Source organism: Cuculus canorus, chromosome 2 (genome assembly GCF_017976375.1).
Source record: "Cuculus canorus isolate bCucCan1 chromosome 2, bCucCan1.pri, whole genome shotgun sequence".
NCBI classification, from domain to species: domain Eukaryota; kingdom Metazoa; phylum Chordata; class Aves; order Cuculiformes; family Cuculidae; genus Cuculus; species Cuculus canorus.
Genome location: NC_071402.1, coordinates 136,700,484 through 136,725,500, shown reverse-complemented (window position 1 = coordinate 136,725,500; position 25,017 = coordinate 136,700,484). Strand labels below are relative to the sequence as shown.

Here is a 25,017-nt window from a genome sequence, read left to right as displayed (position 1 = left end):
GATGTGTGCTCATACATCTTCTTAGGTTCATAACTATGCAGTAAACTATTTCTTTGGTTTGTTTACATTAATTTATTTTTATTTTCCCCACAGGTCTTGCAAGAGCCAAATCAGTTCCTAGCCATACATATTCCAATGAAGTCGTAACCCTATGGTACAGGCCTCCAGATGTCCTTCTGGGATCAACAGAATATTCCACCTGCCTTGACATGTGGTAAATATAGAATCCTAACACAAGACTCTATGTTGGTGCTTTAGCTTGGATTTATTTTTAGAATATGAAACAACTATGTAGCGAGATCGGTGGTACCTGTGTAGTAACCTGTGGGGTTCGCTCAGTATCTCCCTAAAGGAATCCCCTCCTGCCACCCCACTGGTTGGCAGATGGTACCTGCTGCTCACACCCACTAGAAGAGTCATTGGTGCTTTGCTAGAGACTGAGTAGTTTCTTGACTTTTGTAGTCAAGTAGTGATACTTTAGTAGTGGTACTTTGATGTGATATTAGTTTTGCAGGAGGTAGCCTTTCACTATGTCCACTTCTAGCTAGGACCAGGATTCTCTGGGTGTAAGGATACAGCCTCAGTTCTTAGTCTAGTTTATTCGTTAGCAGTAAACAGTGTGTGACACATCAAGGAACAGTTTTCTTTCAAACCTACAGATTTTATTTAGACCTGCAGGTTTGAAAGAGCCGTTTATGTGCATAATATATGGTGCTTTGCACCTTTTATATAGCATCATTTAGTCTTGTGTTGAACAAAGAATGTGTTTGGCTTTTTGAACAAAAAATGTGTTTGGTTTTTTTGATTAGAAATCCAGTTGGAGGTTCTGTGTTTATTCTGTAGGTTTTGAAGATCTCTATAATCTGTAAAAATTCTATAATTAGTAAGAGCTTCAACTGTGATAGTAAAAGCAATGCATGTTGATTCAAGAAACAGAAATGTGGGAAAAAATAATTTTCCTTACGAAGAAAGTCTCATGCTCTGGGAGACATTAAAATTTTTTAATGTGTATTTGACTTTTTAAATCTGTATAACTTGTTTTATTTGAGAAAAAATACATTGAGCAGGTTTCAGAAAAATATAATTCTTTTTATTTGCTGAAATAACTCTCTTAAATACAGGCAACCTAAATTTAGAAATATGACTGTGTTAAAATCTAGAGGTAACTGTAAGGTAAGGTCAGAAGGACATTATGTTTTTTATATGGTGGGTGAATAATATTTGCCAAGGTAATCTTGCCCCATAGTACTGAAACTGATGACCTAGCAGGAATATTTTTTTTGCTGAAAAAGGAAACTAAGCATGACTAGGTTGTGTTTAGTCCTGTAGCTGAGATCAGAGGATGTGGAATGAAATGCTGTATTTCCTGAAAATCTCATTTCGTTTTTCCCTGTAGCGCTATTAAGTGTTGACTCCTAGGGGCAAGTGCTGCAGGATTGTTTTATTTGAGGGAGTTACAGAGATCAGAGTACTGTATACTGAAGAGAGTGTTTAGTATATCCAGGCTTCTGACTGCTCTAGTTTCTTGACCTGAAATGGTAGGTGAGTTAAGAGGCATAAAAGGGAAGGAAGGGTGAACAAACATCTCCAGATGTGAACATTGTGATATTGCCACTGCACCTCAGAGGCAAAGGCAATGTCTTCTGTCTTGGCTGTCTGGTTTTCTTCAAAATATTCTCTACCTCAAAGATCTAAAATAACTTCCCCTGTGTCTCGTCTTCTCATCGGCCCTAAAACTGCCCTGTTTTCCCAAATATCAGATTTAACCTGGTGTCTTCACAGCCTGTTTGCAATCTCTGCATCTCATCTACTCCTGATGTTTTGCACTCACCTCTATTCCCACGTAGGCTTCTGACGCTTTCAGGAAGAAGTTTGATTTGCTTGGGGTGAGGCAGGACAACTGCTTCAGAGGATGGAAATAGCTGGGAGACATAAATAGTTCTTTCTGCTTGTCATCTTATAGTTCAGTTCTTGAGTCTCACATCTTTGTGTATGTGTATGCATATATGTCTCAATTTGTGAAGTACAAAGACAATGAGACAATACATGGAAATTTCCAAATAAAATTTTTAATTGCTTTAATAGAGCAAACTGCTCAAAAAGTCTTCTAACATCCTTTGTTAGTCAACAGAGACATTGAGGGGTTTTGTTAATATTTGCAAATTTAAAAATTATTGTACTTTGAAATTAAGGAGGTTTTTGGTTGTGTTTTTTGTTTTTAACTGAACAAAGGATTTTAAAACATTTGATTCTCATTGAAAATTTTTCCACAACGGAAAATGGTTCACTCAAAAGTTTAATAGCTCCTGAAACTAGGTATTTTAATGTTCGTCCCAATAGTGATTTTAGTAAAAGAGCTATTAAAAACTATGTGGTGTTACTATTGTATTGACCAAATTAAGCCATGCAGCTAATAGAAGCATTTGAAATCTATGCAGACTGAGCATTCACTTCATAATCATATGTTTATATTCAAATTACATGGACAACAGGGAAGATAAAGGAAAGACTCAAAATGCCATTTCAGATATCCATGTTATGTTTTCGTCAGGACATCTAAAATGATGCAGGAGTATTGAGGAAGAGCACAAAAACTGCATCTTCAATGATGTCACTAAATGATGTTCTCTTGTGCAGAGCATTTCATATAGGTCTCAGAAAGATCCAGGTGCTCATCGACAGAGGTGGTTAATTTTGTTTCAAATGAAAAATGATGTAATACTGCTCTTGTATTAGATTTGTAGCACTTACAAATTTTTGCTGCCCTGTACAATCTGGAGGACTATGAAAAGCTTAGGAAAAGAACCCTGGTAATACAGTTTCTTTCACATGGCAGGCATTTATGTAGAGGCTCAGCTGCTGCCACATCAGAAATCAGATTAGAGCAAATATATATTGTATATGACAGAAGAGCTTTAGGTTTTTACTTCTCTGCTTTCCTGGGTTATCTGAGACAGCACTTCCAGTTTGATTGTGAGAGAAGTAGTTGCATGTTAAGGTCACTTATGCTTATTTGGCACATCTAACAGTGAGCTCTGCTGGAGCACAGGCAGGCTTGGGGCTTCAATTATACAACAGTTGTACATAGCTGGGCCATAATTACATTAAAGCCACTTAGTGGCTTCCCAGACTGGGAGGAAGGGAGAGACAGAGAAACCCACCTACCATCAGCTTCCAAAGTAATTTTGTAATTTGTTATCAAAAGTGTGTTTGTAGCATTAGCATTTTTATACAATTACTGGTATTATGTCCTTATGGCAGATAGCGTATGCTCTCATGTGTCCTTATGGGTAATCTACATGATGACAAAACTAGGCAGCCACTTCACTGAATATTTAAATAACGTTGAGGTAGAAAGCACAGCTGTTTCTTCTGTAAAGAAAAAAAGAAGACAGAGAGCCTTTACTTTAGCCATGATAAATGATACTTCATGGTGGTTCCCAAGGTGTGGAAAGTGGGGCTCCTACTGAGTATTAGACCAGCTGCATGAAAACAGAGTCCAAATATTAGCCACTGGACAGTGGCTGGGACGCAGGTGGCAGAGGCTGCGGGCTATTTTTACAATTCATTTGTTGGTATAAGGGCATTAGGATAGTAACTAAAAGCTAATAATCCACATGCAATTTTACATTCTCCTGTATTCTTTTTTTAAATAGCCACTGGCAATAAAATAATATTAATGAAGACCTACATGCATTAGTGGTGTCATGCTTGTGATGGAAATCAGTGCGGTGGGCTTTGTGATTTACTGCTGACAGCATTTGCTACACCAGCATTGTTTGAATGCATTAAACTACCCACAACTGCAGCAAAGAGTTGTGATAACCTTTGATATACCTTTTTCTTTTTTTTTTTTTTCCTCTGCTCTTGATGAAGACTTACTGGCAGATAGGAAAATGGTTTTGCATTGCCTCTGGTGTAACTTGTCCTAATCCTTGAATTTTACAGTCCTTTGAAAGTCAATGCAAGGAAAATAAGCTTTAGTATGTAAAGGATTTATGAATTACTAAAACCCATATATAAATAATACAGAAATGTAGGGAAAAAAAATCCCCAAATGAAGGTATTATATTTGTTCCTTGCAGGAAGAGTATACTATAGTAAATGAAGTCATTTTAACAGGTTATTAGATACTTTTTGATTCTGGAAATGCGTGTACTGCTGCATCTAGGTTGCTTACATCAGGAAGTCACTAGGGACATTTTATTTTGAAGTGCAGCTGGCTTTAAGCTGTATTTGCTAACAGCTGGCAATGTTTTGCATATCCTGTTGTTTTGCTTTTGAAAAATATGCTCTTATTCACAGTTCAGGTAACCTAAGAAATTATGGGCCCTGATATATTTTTAAATTCACTTTTATTAACTAACATCAGCTTTGCTTAGTGCTGCGGAATAAATCGCTTAAAACTAGGCCAGTCAAATGTTATGAAATTGCTTATTAAATCACTGTTATTTAACTTTGTAACATCTGGAGTTAGTATACACGATTTCAATTCTGATCTTAGCTTAGGGAAAGCTCTTCATATGGAGTTTTTCTGTCCATCCTGTTGTTACAAAAATAAATAGTATTTTTCAGGAGCACACCACTTTCCACACATAGCCTGCTCCAAGTGCTGACTTGAGTGCTCCCTGTAATTCCATGCCTGCTTTCATTAATGAAAGACCATGACAGTTATTAAGGTATTTATTAAATAAAAATGGATCTTGTTTTCGACGCAGGTGCACCAAATTATGTTTTTACACAGGAGACATTGCTAAAGCATCTTTATCCTGTGTCTCCTGTAAACAATTTGAAATGAAAGAAATCTGAGATCAGGAGCCCAAGTACGCCATGAAGAAATGCTTTGTGGGACCTAAGAGAGAAAACAGTCCAGGGTAAATGAATTCTTTTGCCTGTGGTGTTCTTTATGATTATGATTTCCATCCTAGACAAATGCTGATCTGTAGGGCTAGGATTTTAAGGTGAAGATATTATGATAACTGTCAAAGTATTGTTAATTAAACTTCTCTCATTGTCAGTGATTCTTCAAAAGTTTTATTGTCTTAATTAGCTTTTGATTGGAAAATTCTCATAGGGTTAAATTCATAGAAACACTGTGTGTGAGGAAACCATCTTGGTATGTCATTATTGGAAGAGCATTTCAGTTCATGTTTGCAAACTGGTTTTAACCATTTGGAACTTCAGATTTACTATCACTTTTCCACTTCTAGAAATATGTTTCATGTGTGTCAGGAGGTACCTTGTATAGGTATCTGGATCCATGAAAGAAAACCAGGAGGAAGATGTTTAACAGGAAAATATCTCAGTGCTCAAATTTGAACATAATTTTATTGACTATTTTTGCATCTTGCTTTACTGAACAAGTGAGTCTAAAGGAACGATTCCTGCAAAAAGGGATTGTCAGTAGAAAAATACTTTGAACTAACATACTTCCAAGTAAATTATTTTTCATTCGTTGCATCTGCCTTCTGCAGAAATTTTAATGTTGTTCTTTGCCATCATGGAAAGGAAATTTTTCTTCACTCATTCTTTGTCTTGCGAGAACTGTAATCTCTTTGCTTTATTGCCCCTATACTTTGATCAGACTGTATCTCCCATCATATGTTACTTTTCAAATATCGAAGTTGAGTGGTCACGTAAGACAAATTCCAACCAAGTCAGCATCTGTGGGTATTCTGGCAGTGTGCCACTGTAGAATTAAATCAGATATTGGTCAATTAAGGTAACAAAAGTTCCTTGCTTTTCACTCCTTTACCCTAAAATTGTTTTTGTAGTTCTGTTTATAAGCAGTATCATATAGGAACATGACTTCTTTTTTTTACTAACTCAGACAAGATAAAAATCTCTGTGCCTTTCCAATATGTTGCATAATACTAGTAGATTTTATGGAAGAGATTCCAGTATTACCTCTTGGTGACAAATTAAAAAAAATCCCAAATAATTGAGTTTTGGGGGGATGTGTTGAATTCTAATTCATTTAACTGTACAAGCAGCATGTAGTTTGGGAAATATGAACAAAAACTCTATTGTTCTTCTGAGTTTCAGAAATCTCACCAGGAGGATCGCTGGAAGCAATTACTTCGCTGTCATAAAATGCCTTCCTCCTCCAAAGCCAAATCCTGCGTGCTGAAAACAGGCTTCACAGGTTTCAGATAGAAACTTTATGTCAAGAGCTAGCATAGGTCTTCCCTGTGAAGAACGTACTGCATGTTATGATCTGCACTGAGCCTGCTAGAAAGCAGACCTATTCTGGGTAGAAAGTTTAATAGTTTAAAACCTATGTAATAAGCTTATTCTCTTCTAATCTGTAGTAAGATTATTCAATAATCTTGATTTAAAAATAAGTTAAAACTTGGTGTGGAAACTCCTAATTTCAGAGGGTGTCTGAAGTGTCTGTAGTCTCTTTTATGGATCCAACAAGAAACATTGGAATATTAACTGCAGGATATGTTTTGGGGTTTTTGTTTGTTTGCTTGCTTGCTTGCTTGTTTGAAAAATTCAAGTACAAATAGGCTGGAGATTCTTCTTGTCACAATAAGGATCTGAATTCTTAAACCATAAATATAAAACCAACGCACCAGTAAGCAAGTTAATTTTAAGGGAATACCCTCTTGAATTATAAAAGCAAAAAAAAAAAAGGAGTTTCCTGAGGCACCCAGCTTCATTTTTACAGGCTCATTTACTATGTCAATTCAAATGCAAGAGTAACTCATTTAGCTGTGGTATTAACTTCTACTCCATATAAGGCTGTATGGTGACAGCCAGAGTCCCGGGGAATTAAGCAGGACAATAGAAGAGCAGTATTAGATGGTATTGGCCACATATGGTCTCATCAATACATCAGTAGGTTTAGTCACACTTATTGTCATCAGAGGGTAAGCCACCCATTTCAGCATTAAATGGCTGTCACTTTTACTTTGCACGGTTATCCCATGCCAGTCCATTGGAAAGATCTCAGAGCTAAGTTCCAGTGTTTGGCTTATTTAGTCAAAATCAGCAGTCCTATAAAAAAAGCAGGAAAATCCAAATCTAATACACTGAAGTGTGTTAGGCTAGTATTCTTTCATCACAAATTATTTCTCTAGTGCTGCCTGAAAATGGCATTGTATGCTGAGTGTGCACAAGTGATACAGAAATAACATATCCTTAGCGATGCATACATGTTAATTAATTGTATGTCATATTTCAAGAAGTAATCTTTGTGTCATGGAAACTAGAGATGGGAGTGATCTGTGAGATCATTTTATCCAACCTACTATTACTGTATTAGTCTGTTCCCTGAAGAATATCCAGAAGTGTTTCAGCTTGTCTAGTTTTACACAAGTATTAACTACGGAAGCTGGGGTATTGCACCGTTGTTAAGTGTATTCCTTTAACACTCACCCTAAAATTTTTAGGAAATAAAGGTATTCTGCTATTTTAAATCATACTGTCTCAGATCCCTACAGTTCGGGGAACCATTAAAATCCTAATCAGTTCTTCCCTATTCTCAATTTTGCATAATTTAAAGTACAGAGTTATCACGTTCTCCCTGTCCCTTGTGTTTTCTTTTAGCCAAGAATGACATCATTCTTTTAATTCTTCCTTACAAACCAGTTCTTCTGGCACAAAAAGAATTTTTGCTTTGCTCAAAAATTTCTCTACTCTGTTAAATAGTTTGTAAAATGAGACTAAATTTCAAGGCCCTGTAAAGGATTTATTTATTTTCATGTTCCGTGTCTGTGCACTTACAGTTTGTGATTCACAAATGATATTATATACTCTGTTTCTACTTGCTGTAAAACCTAAAATTCAGTGATACCACAAAGACATCTAAAATACCATCTGGACATCTTGAAGCCTTTATGTGCTGTTATCTTTCTGGGCATTTCCTATCAGTACCACACCTTTATTTTTTTAATTACTATTATTTTCTTTTCTTTTTCTTGAAGTACTCACTCAGTCTTCTCTTTCTATGGACTTATTCTTCAACGTGCTGAACACCATAAGCTTCAAAAGCAAGCGTGAGCTAAAGAGAAGAGCAAGTGAGCTAAAGAGAACAGCAGTCCTCCAAATCAAACCTTAAAGGCTGTTTGTTTCTCTCTTCAATAATTTTAATATACTTTTGATTTTAGTATTAGTTGTTTATATAACTTCAGTACTCCTTCATTCTCATTTCAGCTTGTGACTGAATGGAGTACTAGCTTACAAAATAGTCCAAGACACATAATAGAATTCTCTTTCTAAGGTGGAAATTTTTCTTCAGCAGTGTTGTTTGAAGTTCTTACTTGATTTTTGGCTCATACTTTTGCTATACCCATTAAAAGCAGAAAACTTTGTAAATAGGTTATGTGAAACAATATAAAATTTGGCAAATTCTTCCTGTTGCCCTTATAGCATTTCTGTTCAAATAGCTAGCTGAAGTTTCTCTGGAGATAGGAGTACATGCCCTCAAATGATACATTGGTTTAATCAAATACCTTTTTTTCTGGTTTCAAGAATAGAATTTTAATCCTCTTTTCTTTAGTCTAAACTCAATTGTTTTATTTCTTCTCTCGAATAAATATCTTCTGACAGAAAGCTTGAATTTTTCGTTGCCTAAGATCCTGTTGCTGTTTTATAAGTATTCAGCTAAGATATATTGTGCCTATCTGTACCTAATGAACCACTAACCAGACTAAATGATGAATGGCAGTTTAATCAATTCAGTTCATTTGGTAACCAACAGAAGCATATGGAACATAAATTTTAACCCCTCTTTTATTAACAGCTGAGCTATTCTAAAATTTGACCAGAAATGTGCTTTCAAAAGTTTTCCTCCACTTTTCAATGCCTGAGGAGAAACTTTGCTTAATATATCTATGCTTTGGAATGTAGAATTAGAAATTAGTGACAGTTTGATTTTCTTCTTCAAGAAATTTGACTGTCGACTCTAATTGTCCTGGTATGTAGAATTATTTCATTACTCAGTAGTGGTCAAAGCCTTCAGAGATGAGTAAAGCATGAGTTGTCTGCTGATAATCTTAAGTGGTATCTATAAATACTCAGCCCCAGCCTTAGTGAAAACATGCAATCTATTTTCATTAAGTTGTTTTATTCTAGAACCACTTCCTCAACAATATATGCACACATATTCCTAAAAATTAAATGTTACTTTCTGAATGCATCATCAAGATGCATAAGCGTTTAAAGGTATCTAATTACTAGATTCCAAATAATTTACTTCTAAATGCAAAGTTAAATTAGAGGTTATTGCTGGGATTTTCTGATGCAGAAACACAGTTTTAGGGAGAGGTGTGCCATAGTTTTGCAAAATCTTGGTTCATTTTGGTACATATTTTGGGTTATTTAATTGGCATTTGGTTTCGGTGAAGGTCTTTTTTTGTGTGGTTACATACATAGATATGGTTATACAGCATATGTAAGCGTTTGCATGTGGAAGTTGTAGAAAAATGTAAGAGTACGAATTAAAATATATAATCAAATTCTACATCCTATTGATAGCTAAAGAGGATGTTTTCCCTTAAAATTAGTTTTGCTGAGGTAACAAGCAGCTGTTGATCTCTCTTCATCCAGAAAGGATGCATGTGCAAATTTGTAATTTATTTTGCTTTTCAGATGTAGAAAGTCCACGAATCATCTGAAATTTGAGTTAGAGAGTCACAGAAACTTTTCTCAGCTTTTGAGAAGCCATTCTTTCTGCTGTAGTTATATCTCAGATATTTTTTGCCCCCTGATTTTCCAGCACCTCTGCCAGTGGCTTAATTGAGGAGGATGAGAGGGACTCACGTGAAATACCTTTTGTGGGAGTCCAGGACAGGAGCTGCAGCAAGGTGGCTCTCATGGTGGGGAGAGTAGGGACCGCACAGCTGCTCAGCCTATCACAGCATCTCTTAGTCAGAGCTTCCTGGTAGTGGGGTCAGCAGCCCCACAGTTATGGTCTTTGAGCTTCCTTCTTCTGTGGAAAAGGGGAAGAAGAAAGTCCAAGCAAACCCATACCAGAAGTCATCTGCATTTGGGCAGTAGCTTAATTCAGTGGCTGTGAGCAGCCACATGCCCTTTTCATTGTTGGTATTTTTTTCCAGATTCTTCTCCCATGACAAACCCTTTTAGCGTGCCACCGTGCCGTAGTCCTGTCCCCATTCAGCTTCTCCGAAGGGTGCTCTCTCACTGTGATTCACACATCCCCAAATTTGTCTAGGAGTGCAATTATGGTGCTTGGGAACAACTCATACAGAGAGCAGCTACTGTACCTTTATTGATCTGAACTGCTACCATCCATACTCCTGCTACCTCTACGTCTGCCTTCAGACACCTGAGAAGTGTTCAAATGTATATGTTGGTTTTAGTAAATGCAAGTGCTTGTCCTTCAACTTGGTGTTGATTTAAAACCCCCCACAGACTATTATTTAACTACTGATGATGGATACAAAAGCATTGCTACTGGCCATTTAATCTATAAGAATTGTTTCTAAAATTGCCGTTTTTTCTTTTTTTTTTTCCCTCTGTAGGGGAGTGGGTTGTATCTTTGTAGAAATGATTCAAGGGGTCGCTGCTTTTCCAGGAATGAAAGACATTCAAGATCAACTTGAAAGGATATTTCTGGTGAGTTCTTTATTGCTAAAGTAATGTGCCTAAGACAACAAAGGATTGATAGATAAGTATTCACGTATTTTTTTGTGTCAGGAATTAAAATAATGATAGAGCCATGGGTCAGAAGCCTGGTCCACAAACTAGATGCAGTTTATATATTCTGTAAGTTCAGATCTAATTTTTTCAATTTATATATTTCAAGGAATCTACAAAAATGTTTTTATATAATTGTGGAAAAAAGCTTTCAAATGTAAGGCAATGAAAATTCAGCTGGCTTGTCATCCTCCAATTGCATCCTTGCAATTTATCAAACCTGATAACTCTCCTTGGTGCTCTGTTAGTATTATGCTCGTACTGTAATGTCAATGGCAAGTGGTTTTTTGTGCGATAGACATATAAAGAAAAAGCAAGTTTGGAAATGAGATGAGAAACAGAATGGGACATGAGAAATCATGGTTATAGTCAAGTTCAACATGAGTCCTTGACTACTGCTTCTGCAGCCTAGTTGAGCCCTTTGTAAAGTAGGTGAGCAAATCATAGGCACTGATGACACATTGACATGGGGAGTGCAAGAAGAGGTAATTTATATCGAGCATAAACCAGGGTAGTGTGTTTTGTTTGCTTTGTTTTTTTGTCATTAAACTCCCTTTTCCTGCCATTGTGCTCTGTGTTTCACAGTACCCTTTCAAAAGGTTCAGAACAATTTTTCTTGACTCCCCAATGAACTGTTCGAGACTCCCTGATTTACTCTGAATGCGACTGGGAGCTGTGCTGTTGTGGAGTGAGTTTATTCAGGGAAGCCACTGCTTGCCCAGATACTAGCCAAAGTGGCTCTTAGTACTATGGGTTGGCCGTTGGGGAAATTATTGCAAGAACAGCTTCTTCCCTCAGCCTGACAATATCTGCTTTGCTTCTGACCACAAATTTGGAAGGGAAGCATGAACATAACCTTGCTTTTAAAGATTATTTTGTTAGTAGTTGTGTATTTCAAATGCAGTGGATTTATTTGGGATTCTTTCTTGGCTCATGAGGAGGGAAAGGAAGTCTTTTGTAATAAGTTTACAGCATTTACATTCGTCATTTTACTCAGACTTGCTTGTACTATATCTCTTTTGTTGGGATATGAGGGGATTTAGCAACTGCTTTGAGGAGTGACTCGGAAAAAAATATCTTCCTAAAACAAGACCTTAATTGATTATGATATGCCTCATTTTCTGTAAAATATTTTGTTATTCTGCCCACTTGGCTAATATTGTGAAAATTGGGTGCTGTGGAAAAATAGCTATGCTGCAACGTATATAAGGAGCTGCATTTCTGAACAGTTCTTGTGAGGTGTCTAATTGCTTCATTTGTTTGCCAGTTTGTGTATTTTAAGCTAGCAACTTCCTGGCCAGTTTTAGGGTTTTGCTTCCTTAAATTATTACGCTTCTCATTTATTGGAATGAAATTTACTCCTTATTTATAGAACATGACATTTTGAAAACAATATACTTCCTACTCATTTATTATGGTGAAATTTTAGTGAGTGTTTTTGCTATGGAAGTTAGGTAGACTTCTAGCAGCAGAAATCAGTGCTTTCTTTAATAGGGCCTCTTTGCATTATGAGTTCATATGACAGTGCAAGAAGTGATAGGTGTATAGTATAAACCTGGTTTTGTATGCCTTTGTAAACCTTTTGTATATTCCTATTTTCTTTCCTTTCTGTTCTGTCCTCACAATTATTGGTGTGCTAAAATGCCAATATAAATATACCCCCAGATGAGTTTTGAGGCCTGCCAATTTTTTGAAATTCCATTTTAGAGCTGCAGCTGCAAGTATTGAGAACAGTGTTGAAAGAGCAAGGGATAATTTATTGATACTGTTTCTTTAATATAATCTTTTACAAACCTTGTAAATCAGAGTTAATTTTTAAACCCCAGTTAATTAGGCTTTCTAATGAAAGTGTCTAGTTACCCTTAGCTAAATAGTTTCAGTGAGTGCCTTCCTAATGTACTCTAAGCATCATTAAGAATTTAAGTTATCTATTTTAAAGTTATAAAACAAAGGATTTTTCTTGTTTGGTTTTGTATTTGAACAGAAGGATTAAATTCATTCATTCTCCAGTGAATCATATGTAGTGTGGTAGTTAATAGCACTGAAGTACAAAATTAATCAGGTTGTTACACCAGATAAGTAATACAATTCACTCCCACACAGTGAGCAGTTACACAGCTGTGAAAGAAACAGACCAACTGATAAAAGACACAGAGTCTTCCCACAGGTCACATTTTCAACATGCAACAGTGATGGTTTTCCTGTAACAAAGGGTAGTCTTCTGAAAGTGATCTTAGGTACCATCTACCTTCACAGTAAATCCTGTTGTTCTGTAGTCCTCTTCCAAAACAATCAACTTGCAACAGAAGTTGTATTAATCTTTGTTGTATCTGTTGCCATTGTTATTAGTCGTACAAATCCATAGCATGTAAGAATCCAGGTTGCAGCCTGAAGCTCTAACACTTCCCTAAAGGAATCAGTTACAGTGTAGTAGGAAAGTCTCAAAATGGTAAGAAATAATAGTCAGAAAGTGAACAAAATTTAATGTGAATAACAGTTGAAAAATTGTAAATGCCTGTTTGATTACCTGTTGTATAATTTCCCGTTATTATGTAAATGAAATTAAAATACGTTGCATGCATGCTGTATGTATGATTATCAAGTGGAAGTAAAAGAGATTCCCTAAATGCTTCTACGTATTTCTACCATTGACATCCTTCATGCATCCGCATAGCTACAGCAGGTGCAACCCAGCACCCTAGTTGCATTTCTTCCTTGTTGACTGGTATTTATTTATGTTTAATAATGACTTAATTGTATAGATTGTATATAATAGATTAAGAACAGAGGCTGATCTAACAGGTTTGTTTAAGAACTTTTCTTTAAGCTTGTGGTTCCTGACTTCTATTCTTTTAAATATTCATGGGGTTTTAAAAGACTATGTACACTGATTCTCTGTTTCTGTTAAAGCAACCATTTATAATGTGTTCTTAGGTTTTGTTATTTCGATAGGCCTCGATAAAATAGCAAGGGTTTATAAACCAGAATCTGTTCTGAGAATTGGATCAGCACTTAGAGATGTTGATCAATGAGGAAGCTGCAAGTTGTTATTGTCACACTTCAGATCTGATAATATTAATTAAAAGTGTGAATAATCTCTTTTTAGGAAAACTATACTTACCAAATAAAATAGAAGTCACAAATATAAGTAGATTGCTTTTTCAAAGAGGTTTAACACTGAATAACACATCTTAATATAGAGGTGATATGGTTTAATCAGTATACCAATACAACTTTACTGCTACTTTTTTTGTACATGTTTGAACTGAGATTGCTTTTGGGGTGGAACTACGTCATAGAAAATAAGAGAGAAAAGCATAATTACAGCCTGTATGAGCTAACAAGTCTTGTCTTGAAATATCAAACTAGTAAAGTGTCACCATCATTTCCAGCACAACTGAGAAGATCCAGTAAATTGCGTTTTGCCATTCTCCGAGACAAGCAACTTGAGGTTTTGTTGCAAGGTGCTAGGTCTGATGGATCAATAATCTAATCCAGTAATCTCAGAATTTCTATTAAGTTTTGTAATACGTGTGTGAGATGGGGTGAAGCTTTGATCAAGTACACATTGAACAGTAAAATCTTGGGAAGAGAAAAAAAAAAATATGAGGCAGTCTGTTGAATCAAAATAGAACTACACAAAACTGTGAAAAAACATTTGGCTTCTGGTATGGAATTGCGAAGATCTTCAGTAATTTATTCTTGTTGATTGTTCATTGGCATACATTTCTCTTGATGGAAAGTTTGAGGTTTTCTGTATCAAGGAGTACCTACCATTTAAAATAAGCTTTAATTATATCTAGAAGTAAAAGCTGCACCAAATGTATTCAATCTAGCCCTGCACCAGGGAGAATTGACAGCTCCTTGCATCTGCTGATGATCAGCATGGATTAGTTGAGTGTTAAAGCTGATTACACTGAGAAGTCTGCAGTACGCCTGTGTATGCCTTACCCTGAGCCACACTGGAGGTACCAACTTTGTTATGGCTCTGATTTTTGATGTAAGGATGTGCTTTTATACTTCCTGTTCTTAACAGATTCAAAGCAGATCAGAGTTGAATTTCTTGTGCTAGCTTAATTTTTCTTCTGGACAGATTTTTTTTAGGTAGAAAGGTATTTCTGTCTTTTCCACTTTATATGAGATTTCTAAGAGCCACTATAGATCAAAGTGAATTTTCCTCCCAGGCTCCAAAGCCTTCCTAATAAGGGAATAATCTGTGTGTTGGCTGAACTTTAGTCTTGGTGCCAACTATGCTGAAAATTACTTTTCACTGCAAGGATAATGTACAAAGAGTTCTCCTGACACTTTGTAGATCTCTGCACAAGCAAGACAACAGCACTTAAACATCTTATTTTATCTGTAAATGGGCATTGAGTCTGCAAACAGGATTATGGGATAGGTGAGTGCTGCAGGAGCCTCACACTCCATGTAACATGGCACAGTGGAAGTGGGAGTTTGCAGCCAGAAGCTTCTGTCTTTCCTGGCACGCATATTGCAAAAAGCTGAGGACTTCTCTCTGCTGTCAGATTCTATTGCTCTGTTGGGTGCAATAAGGGACAGTATTGAAAAGTAATGAAAAGAGAACAATATCCGTTTGTTGAGCCCAGTAGCCTGGTATGCCAAAGAGCGACACTAGAAATGCTAGCTTTCTGCATGGGGCTTTACAGCCGAGACTTGTGAGAGTTCATGATTTCAGATAGCTCTGAAAAAATGGCATTTTCCTTTTAAATGGGAGTGGAAGTGTTACTTCTATTATTGAAGAGTTAAAAGGCTAGCAGATTTTTTTTCTTTTACGTATATATGCACCTCTCTCTATATATATATGTGACTACATGCCTCAAGTGTCTTGCATCATGTAAAGCAGGCTAGCAGGTTTTCCTCTGTGACTCTAGTGTTAATAGGTGTTTGCGAAGCTGTATAGGTTTCTCCCTATGGTTCTGTATCTGAAGGTTTGCGTCATGTCACTGACTTCCTCTAAAGCCTGAAATAATACCTTTTAAGAGGCCTCACTTTCATTTAAATTTATGACGGTCTTGAAGGGATTGTGCTTTCTGGCACATTGTGTTAACATCTTTTGGGAAGCTAATGCAATGCTAAACCCAAGGGAAGAGTACTCTGAACAGCTGGGTTTCGAAGTTCACGTGTGATGTGATGTGTAGTCAAATTTATTAGTCTTTTATTACTGTTTCATTACTCAATGCTTGTTTTTCTGTTGCTTGGTAAATACCTTGGCTTTGAAATACAGATTGTTCATCTCTGATGGGATAGATGTATTTGTGAGGCTGGACCTGAGCTGAAATTTTATTTTGTGTAGGGATGGTATCTGCGGTGCCTTATATGTTGCAGATGATGAATCTGATTGGAGAAAAAGTCTTCATCTTTGTAAAATAGGTAGTTCTTGGTTAAAAGGGGAAAGTTTTCTATAAACAGTTTGTGTTTTCCTGCCATCTCTCTCCCTTTTCATTCCACCAATGGCTTCATGAGGAAGGCAAGTTTTGGGTTTTTTTAATTCTAAGTAGAAACCTGACTGCTGAGTTCTGTCTTTTGTTACATGGCATATAAGTAGAATGAGAGAAGTGAAATGTATTATATCCTGATAATGATTTTGCCTCTACTTTGCTTTATTTAGCAATATGGAAAATATTTCACTCCTCTTCAGCACCACTGAAATTATTAAAATAAATAGCAAACTTCTCTACCCACGGGTCTTCTCTTTGAAGTTGTTCGCACTTGCTCAGTATTTTACTGCAGTTGCCTGCAGGTTTTGCACTGATACCACTTCTGCAAGGTTCCTCTCTGGGCTTTGGGTCTTGGGCCAAACTTCAAATGAAAGTACTCCTGAACAAGGCAAGCATGAGGTGAATTAATCTTTAAAATGATCTTTAAAAACCAAAGTAAATATTCTGTGTATTTGTACTTTGTAAAGGATTTTAGATTTTCTAGGAGTTATTTTCAAGGAATTTCAGCTCAATTTTAGCTCTTTGACTGCATTATGTTGTCTTCTGTATTGCTGCATGTGTAGTCTTTTTCCCTTATAAAAGGGCGCAAGGTATTTGATGCTAATTTGTGTTTACCTCTTACAAAGAACGGTCCTCACCATGTCTGAGTAGCCATACTCTGTGTTATTCTTTGCCTTATATCATTAAACCTATATGGTACTGGATGAACAAACTAGGCCCAGGATTTAAAAATAGCAATCTTGTAAAAATGTAGGAAATTTTCTTGAGGAATGTTGCCTATGTGGGTCAGGAAAGGAGGTTTTAAAAAATATTGAAGTTATATCTAGCACTCTGTTAAACATTTCTTTCAGAAAAGAGGACATGTAACCTCCCATTCATCCATGATTAAAGTCATAAAAATACCCAGCAGTGAATGGTGTACAATTGCAGGGAGAAGTACCAGCTAGTAGCAGAAGAGAAGAGGAAATAATACAAGAATGTGTAACCCCATTCTTGACTTTCAAGGGCTAGCTGGATGTCAGGCCAGCCATTCACACAACCTGATGCATGTAGGTGTCATCTGCTTGTGAGATATTCCTCTCCAGCCAGCTAATTCTGGGCAAAACCATTAGCGCTGCTGGGATTGCAAGAGTATGGCTTATTATCAGCTTGGTAGCGCAAAAAAAAAAAAAAAAGAATAATTGGCTATGAGAAAAAGAAAACAAATTAAGACATGGTTCAGTGGAAAACAATTGCTTTGTGGTTTTCTTTGGAATAGGAATGTTTCTTTAGTAGCTACCATATTTCAGTTGCTGGATGAGAAATGCACTATAATTATAAACAAGCATTGTTTCTTTTCCAGGCTCACCTCTTGCCTTCAAGGGGGTGGTTACAGGCAGTACATTGAAAAAGATGTAGGCGCAGCCTTGTTTACTTATGCTGGTTTACATCTTTGCAGGCATCTTCCATCTTGGCCCCATACACCATACAAACAGATTTTCCCCTCCCCATGTAAAATCTCTCTCTGTACAGGTTATATCCGCATGTTCTACGAAGCTGTAAGTGCAAACATTTTTGCATGCAGGTGACACAGAACAGAAATGCAGTTGCAAGCCCTTTATGCATATAACAAATGAGCTAAAGCCCATTGTGAACAAAAGCCTTGGGTTTTTATTCAAAAACTTATGCTGCAACATAATATTGTGCTGCATAAAGCACAAGCCCATTCATAACCTACTCTGATTCATAATACTCTTTATTTACTGGGGAAAATAATAAATAATCAGACATCAAATAATCATATTGTTTTCCTCTTTCTATTTAATAAAAGAACAATGTTTAATACACTTGAATCTTCTCTTTTCCCTTTCCTCTTTTTCTTGTGTATGAATTGCACATCACATGCCAAAAGCGGGTTTTCTGAAGAGCGTCTTGATTGCCAAAATTGTTTATAATCTGTAGCTCAAGTTCAAACATACTTAAAGCTGAAAATGTCTAAAAATCAATGTGAGGAAGCTTTAGATGATGATTTTAGAGGAAGGTTGTGAGAATATAAGATTGATATGCCTTATGTGTTTCTTCAAAGACTTGAAGAGTAATAGCTGATTTCTTCTGCCCCTCTAAGAACTAATAAAAGAATATAGCTTTTTCTGTCATGGTATGTGGGGGAAAACATCTCCTTCAGCTCATGCACATGCCTGAGGCACCATTTGCAATAGGCCTAATTTGAATAAAGATAGACTTTAATATCTGTTTTAGTGTTTCCTGAGTCAATGACGTAGGTTGGGTATTAAATAAGAAAGATGCTGAGCTCTTGCCACAAGATTGCGTATCTTCGGCTGTCACTGCCATTTACACAAGCCACTGATCCTCAGTATCTTTCTATAAGGTAAATGTAAGTTTTCATATATGAGCCAGCAGTGTGCCCAGGTGGCCAAGAAGGCCAATGGCATCTTCGCTTGTGTCAGAAATGGTGTGACCAGCAGCTCCAAGGAGGTTGTTCTTCCTCTGTACTCGGCACTGGTGAGACCGCACCTCGAATACTGTGTTCAGTTCTGGGCCCCTCACCATAAGAAGGATGTTGAGGCTCTGGAGTGTGTCCAGAGAAGAGCAACAAAGCTGGTGAGGGGGCTGGAGAACAAGTCTTACGAGGAGCGGCTGAGAGAGCTGGGGTTGTTTAGCCTGGAGGAGAGGAGGCTGAGGGGAGACCTTATTGCTCTCTACAACTACCTGAAAGGAGGTTGTGGAGAGGAGGGAGCTGGCCTCTTCTCCCAAGTGACAGGGGACAGGACAAGGGGGAATGGCCTCAAGCTCCGCCAGGGAAGGTTCAGACTGGATATCAGGAAAAAAAAATTCACAGAAAGGGTCATTGGGCACTGGCAGAGGCTGCCCAGGGAGGTGGTTGAGTCATTTTCCCCGGTGGTGTTTAAAGGATGGGTGGATGAGGTGCTGAGGGGCACGGTTTAGGGATTGTTAGGAATGGTTGGACTCAATGATCTAGTGGGTCCTTTCCAACATAGTGATTCTATGATTTCAAGAGGTTTCAAATTTTCAGGGGCTAATATTAATCCACCTTGATTAGGGCAGCTGCTTTTCTAGTTCATTAAGTGGCTATGGTTAAATAATTTAGGCATTTAATTTGACATGTTGAAAATGTTGTATGATCTTCTCTGAGTTTTAAATATGCATATAAAATGCATAAATGACATAAAAAATGCTGTCACAGTTTCTCTGTGTACACTTTTTGTGTGTTGCCACTACTTATGTGACTTGCACAGAGAAAAGAAAGTCAGAAGGAATCCATCTCCTCTGAATTTTTATTCTAATTTTCTGACAGAAAAAAAGCTGCATTAGTTTGAAACTGCCCTGCAAAGTACTGGGCAAAATCAGTATTGATAAGCAGTGAAAGGAAACAAAAAAGGCTGCAGAAATGGAATATATTCTATTTCATAAGAAGATGTCCAAAAAAAAGAGGCATCATACAGGAGTTGAGAGTAGAATTATGTGACTAGGGTCTTAATGCAGTAGGTATTCTCAGCTGTTTGCGTGTGAAATAAACAGAGCAGGTTTTGAAGTATAGAATATTATGTTTCATTCTGGATGTTTTGGTTCTTTCTTCGCTAGATTTCTTAGCGCTCCATTTAAAATAATTTGGAGACCATAGCAAAAATGAATTCTTTAGCTGCCAGCCACAGTAAGAAAAATGTCCTGTGTTCACCATTTGTCTTTAAAAGTGCATGTGTATATCACTGTTTAACAGCGTTTCTGGCAATTGAGATCTGTTTCTGAGTACATTGGAGAGAACTAATAATATGTTTTGTGATAACATAATGAGAATTCTTCATGGTGCTTTTTTGGGGCACAGCATGATCCAAATGGCCATGGTGTAAACTGTCAAACCTGATGGACCAGAGCAGCATAAAGTAAAAACAGAAGATGTAGTATGGTGCAGTGGGTGTGTTCTCACATAAACATGATTTCCCTGATGATGATTACATCCAGAGGAGAATTCAATGGGAAATTTTAGGCATCTGCTTGTTGCACTGGAAGATTATGGTTGGATTTCTCTGTGTTTTGGTGGGTGAGAAATCAGTTGACTTTGTAAACTTTCAATTAGATTAAACTTCACTGTGTCATAAAGAGGGACTTACAGTTTTAAAATAACTCCTGCTCAGTTCTTTTTTGAAATTATTTAAAAATATTCTGCAGTTACTTCCCTCTTTCAAAAGGAAATTATTTGTGTTGTAACGCATTTTCATCTTAGAACATACTATATTTGTGTATTTTTTCCCTCTGTGTACCCTGAGTGTAATTGTTTTACAATAGCTGGTAATTGTGCTTTTCTTGTAAGAGAAAGAAAAGTTGCATGAGTCTTGTATCACTGTACTGGCCTGTCAGTAAAATCAGAGGATTTGCTCAATCTGATAGTTACCCTTTATGTTTCATCTTGGTGTGCATCTGTACAACATGTTGCCCTAATACTTAAAAAGAGGTCTTAATAGTTTGCATGTTGGAAAGCCCAGGCATTTTGGCATAGTCTGCTTTGGTCTCCTGACTGAGATACTTGGATAATAACGTTGCTATGCTGCTGGACCAGCTGGTTAGAGTGCGCCTGTATTGCTCCTTTCCCTTGAAAAGGGACGGGTACAGATGAAGTCCTGCTGATGTCACTGCGTGTTATCACTTTATAAGCTACTCAGCAGTTCAAAGCAGAGTTATAACTGTAGCCAGGGCAATTCTTACTTTCTTTGTTTTATGGAGCTTTTAATGATATCCCTGCAGTACCCTATTCTGTAAAAAAAATAAATAAATTATCAGAGCAGTGAATGCAGCTGACAACTAAGGGTAGTGGGACACCTGTTTCTTAGTAAATTCATCTATTCTTTGGGCTTCATTTACTTTCAGTAAAACATATTTTCAGTGCAGCTTCCTACCACTTCTGCTTTATGCTCTTATTCTTCCTAATGCTTTCATGGTTTTGTTGCTTTTGCAGCCTTTTAACTAGCCTAATGATAACATTGTGCTGCTCATCAGCATTCCTCACATAGTCCAAGAGATCAGCTGTGCCTAAAGTGTTGAGAGGTTGTTTTTCGTCTCTTAGAACAAGCATAGTTAGTTACCCTTGTTTCGTTGGTGCAACGTCTCCCTTTCTGCTAATTCAGCAAGATCTTTAAAATTTACCTCCCAAATCTTATCATTTGCCTTGTATTAGCAGCATTGCTCATGTTAAAGAATTAATGTAGACATTTTACCATTCTTGTACCTGATCCTCCATAATTTTTCAGCCTTTGTGTTGTTAACATTTCAGGCCACACGCTTCTGTGGACCTTAACATATTGGGGCAAGGGGTAAGAATCTGTAACTCCATTCTTTCTCTTCCTTTCCACAATTATTGGATGGGAAAGGAAGGTGTACTGAAGCTCTTTGTCGTGTGTCTGTGCAAATTTGCTTTTCTGTATTTACATATCCTATTTATTTTTCAGTTCTCCCCTCTAATATGGTTTGGTTGCTTTGTTTTGATTTATTTTTCTGAAGAAGAGTGGACTGTAATTAAGCAGCTCCAAGCTTTTGAGGATTTGCCTTCATTCATTCACACTTCTTCACTAATTGTTTCACTGAAAGCCCTATCAATTCCTTTTGGAGCTGTAGGCATTATGTTCTCTGAATCCTGCCCAGTCCTTGCAGCTACCTTCACCAATCGGTAGAAAGGAATGGATGCAGCAGTTCCAGAGAAGGAGTTCCCTTTTGCCGAAAAATGAGGTTGCAAAGAGCAAGAACTGGTACTGCAGCTGCCCTGCACATAGCTTACAGCATAGTTCAAATGGAGACAAGAGATGACTACACCCTAACCCTTCCTTTCTGGTCATTTTGAGAGCTGAGAAGTCAACAGGTAAAGTTCTTGGGTGCACTAGGTCAAACCAAACAAATGGGTTCACTGAAGCTGGGAGTGCAGCTGCCTTTTCCAGTTGAATAACCCTTGCTTTCACCTTCATTTAAATGAAGAAGATGAGAAGTCTTAGGCCACCTGCCAGCTGATTGTTAAAGCCACAGCTGCTCAATGAGCAATAAATGGTTAAATTGCAGTTGCCAATTTTCAGAAAATTTGAGCGTCTCAAAATTTGTCACTCTTTCAAAACCCACTTCCGATCTCTACATTTTGGCATGTGCCTTGTAATGTCAGGAAAATAATTCCGTCCCTCTTAATGGATTTGAAAGGAAATGGGTAAAGAAAGTTTCAGAAAAATGGCTGGGTGCTCGAGCGAATTTACTGGAAACGTTCAAAGTGCTCTGGAATGAGGTGTGCTAGCTCACTATGCTGAAGTGGAAAATATGGGTTCTGTTCAGCCACAGACTCTCCATTGATCTTACTGTCTTCTGGATGAGAATTATTTCCCTCGGATTCAGCCCTGACCCCAGCTGAAATGTCTCAGCTGCTTTTATAGCCTCATTTTAGGGGGAAAAAAAAATCCGCACTCCTTAGAGACTTACATTTTTCATTCTGCTTGTTTGTTCTGTTCCTGTGATTCAGGAGGAGAGTCAAAAGTATAAAACTCTTGCTTTTTTAGCAGCAAAATACTGCTGTTTGCAGAGAATACACCAAGCATCGTGCTGTGGTTTGTTGTAGGAGGCACACTTGAAACTGAATCACTTGAAATGGATTTTTAGTGATAAGGTTAGACATTTTTAAAAGTGATTTGATTTGGGAATTATGATAAGGTTCAGTGCAGGAGTCAGCAGGATGTTTAGACATCCAGGAAGAGTGCTCTTATATCCACCACATATACCCAGCACAATTGGAGCTCATTATTAATGGACTCACTGTTTCAGAAATATTGTAACACCTGGACCCGCACATTCTTCAAATGGCAGCATGACTGGCTGCCTTCATTTACTGCATATTGAACAAATGGTCACTTGAAAATGCTTGACAAAATGCCTACTGCTTCACTGGGCTCTCTGTGGCTGCACAAATCTATTTAAAATTGATATTATTAAAAGATCAAGACCTTAGTTGGCAAAATAAGGAGCTGGCAAACTTCTGGATGATCTGATTGGATTCTAGTATCTTGCTGTTCTGTGATGCTGAGCACCAGACTATATATATGTAGGTCTCAGTATATGTTACCTCCTCAGGATTTTTAGGTGAGATAAAGACTTTTCATGACATTAACTTTTTTTTTTTTTTCAGGTGTTGAGCTCAGCAGTTAAGTTAGCCCAGCTATAATAGTCTGTCTGCCTTAGTACAGCAGCTTTTGTCTCCACTGCAAATGTATTTCTGTCACATAAGCGGCAAGTGTCATGAGCTTCTAATGTGCTGTGTGCGTATGCTGTTCCTTCTGCATAAGGACTGGCGCGTCCTGGTATGGTGGTGTAACAAAGCAGTCTCATTCCTCCCATGTGTTGTGACTGAGCTTCACTGTTCAGAATGGGGTTTTGCTCTGGGAAAATGTGGGTTGATTTCTATGAAAAACATTGGGTCAGATTCTGGTGACGTTCTGATCCTTATTGGGAATGGATGTCATCCCAGATGTGCTGATTTGTTCAAATAGCTGTAGTTAAATGATGGTATAGTGAAGAAATGTAATTTTATTTTAAATAACAAATGTTTTTCTTGCTGTTTTTATGATGATTCATAGGAAGATGCATAAATTTGTTCTGTTAATTATTTAAATGAGCTCTCTAGCTGAATGGCAGCCTTAAGCCCTTAAGTATTCTGATGCAGTGTTGTAACTTTGCCCGTGCCAATGAGATTCGACACTGTGACATTTGGTAGGAATTCATATGCGTTAAATGAGGTGGTATTATGGTCTTCAAAAAGACCATGAAGCCAGCTTTATGATCCAAAAGTAGTATTGCTTTTCAGATAAGCCAGTGTTTCCAAAAAAACCCTGTGTAGTGCATACCTGGAATTCAAATGAGCCAGCTGCTGAGCCAGCACAGCAGGGCTTGTGGAAGTACATTTCATAAAAGCCTCCCACAGGTTTGTGGCTTTTTTTTTCCCCTTCCTCTTTTGGTTTAAAGAAGAAAGTCAGTTAAAAAGCTTCAAATAAATCTTTAAGGAGCATGTTCAGGAGAGGACTTTGTGAGTGAGTTATTTACAACACAAACAGGATAGGAAATCTGACACACAGAGTTACATAACTTTCTGTACAGAGTAAATCAGACCGGATTTTGAAGGATACATGAAAAAGCTTGTGTGAGCCAAGGGATCCTTCCAGAAAATTGCTGTCTGTCTTCTCCCTAACAGTGAAGAAAACCATTCTGTTTGTTTCCAAATGCTGAGGAAGAGATCTTCCAGCACAGAAATCAGCAGCAGCTGCTTTTTCACATTTATTAACACCAAGATCTTCCTTGCTGAAATTGTCTCCTCTCTTAACTTTATTTGAGAGCTTACAAGCTCTGGCAATGCCAGAAAAGTAAACTTGCGTCCTTGGAAGAAAGGGAGAGAAATCTGTTGAAGTCAGCTGTAGTCCTCTGCATGAGTTTTCATCCCAGTCTTTTTCTGTTCCTAGCTTCAATGTCTACAGCTTCAAGGTCTACAAAAGCTTACAAATTCTTTTCCCTTCTTAATAAGGATCAGTTTCATCCTGTTGAGGGGTATTATAGTTTCTGCAGCTCCAAAGCAGATATTGGAGACACTAAGTCTAGTTGAATGTCAGTATTTTTTATTCTGTTGGTGGAATTGTTCGTTGATGGACGGAGACTTCTCAGCACAGGTGGCTGGGAAAGTTGGAGGGATGAGTCCACTGTTCTGCTGCTTCAGCATGCACTATTGCTTACAGAGGAGCCCTCTCTTGGCTCTGGAGCTAAACATTGTCTCCTTTTAGCATGTGGTACACTTTTTAATAAACTTGTAGATTGGATAAGTTGCCACATGGCTACACTGGTTTGAGGGAAACTGCAGTCTCTGTCA

The 25,017-nt window shown here is 37.5% G+C and overlaps 1 protein-coding gene across 3 annotated transcripts in view; it reads left to right on the top strand.

The window, feature by feature from the left end:
- CDK14 (cyclin dependent kinase 14) overlaps positions 1-25,017 on the top strand; it is a 318,721-nt gene that overhangs the window by 178,814 nt on the left and 114,890 nt on the right. For all 3 annotated transcript variants that reach the window (XM_054059028.1, XM_054059029.1, XM_054059027.1), the window contains 2 exons: positions 94-214; positions 10,491-10,584. In XM_054059028.1, the coding sequence (XP_053915003.1) occupies positions 94-214; positions 10,491-10,584 (215 nt within the window). The remainder of the gene's footprint in view (positions 1-93; positions 215-10,490; positions 10,585-25,017) is intronic.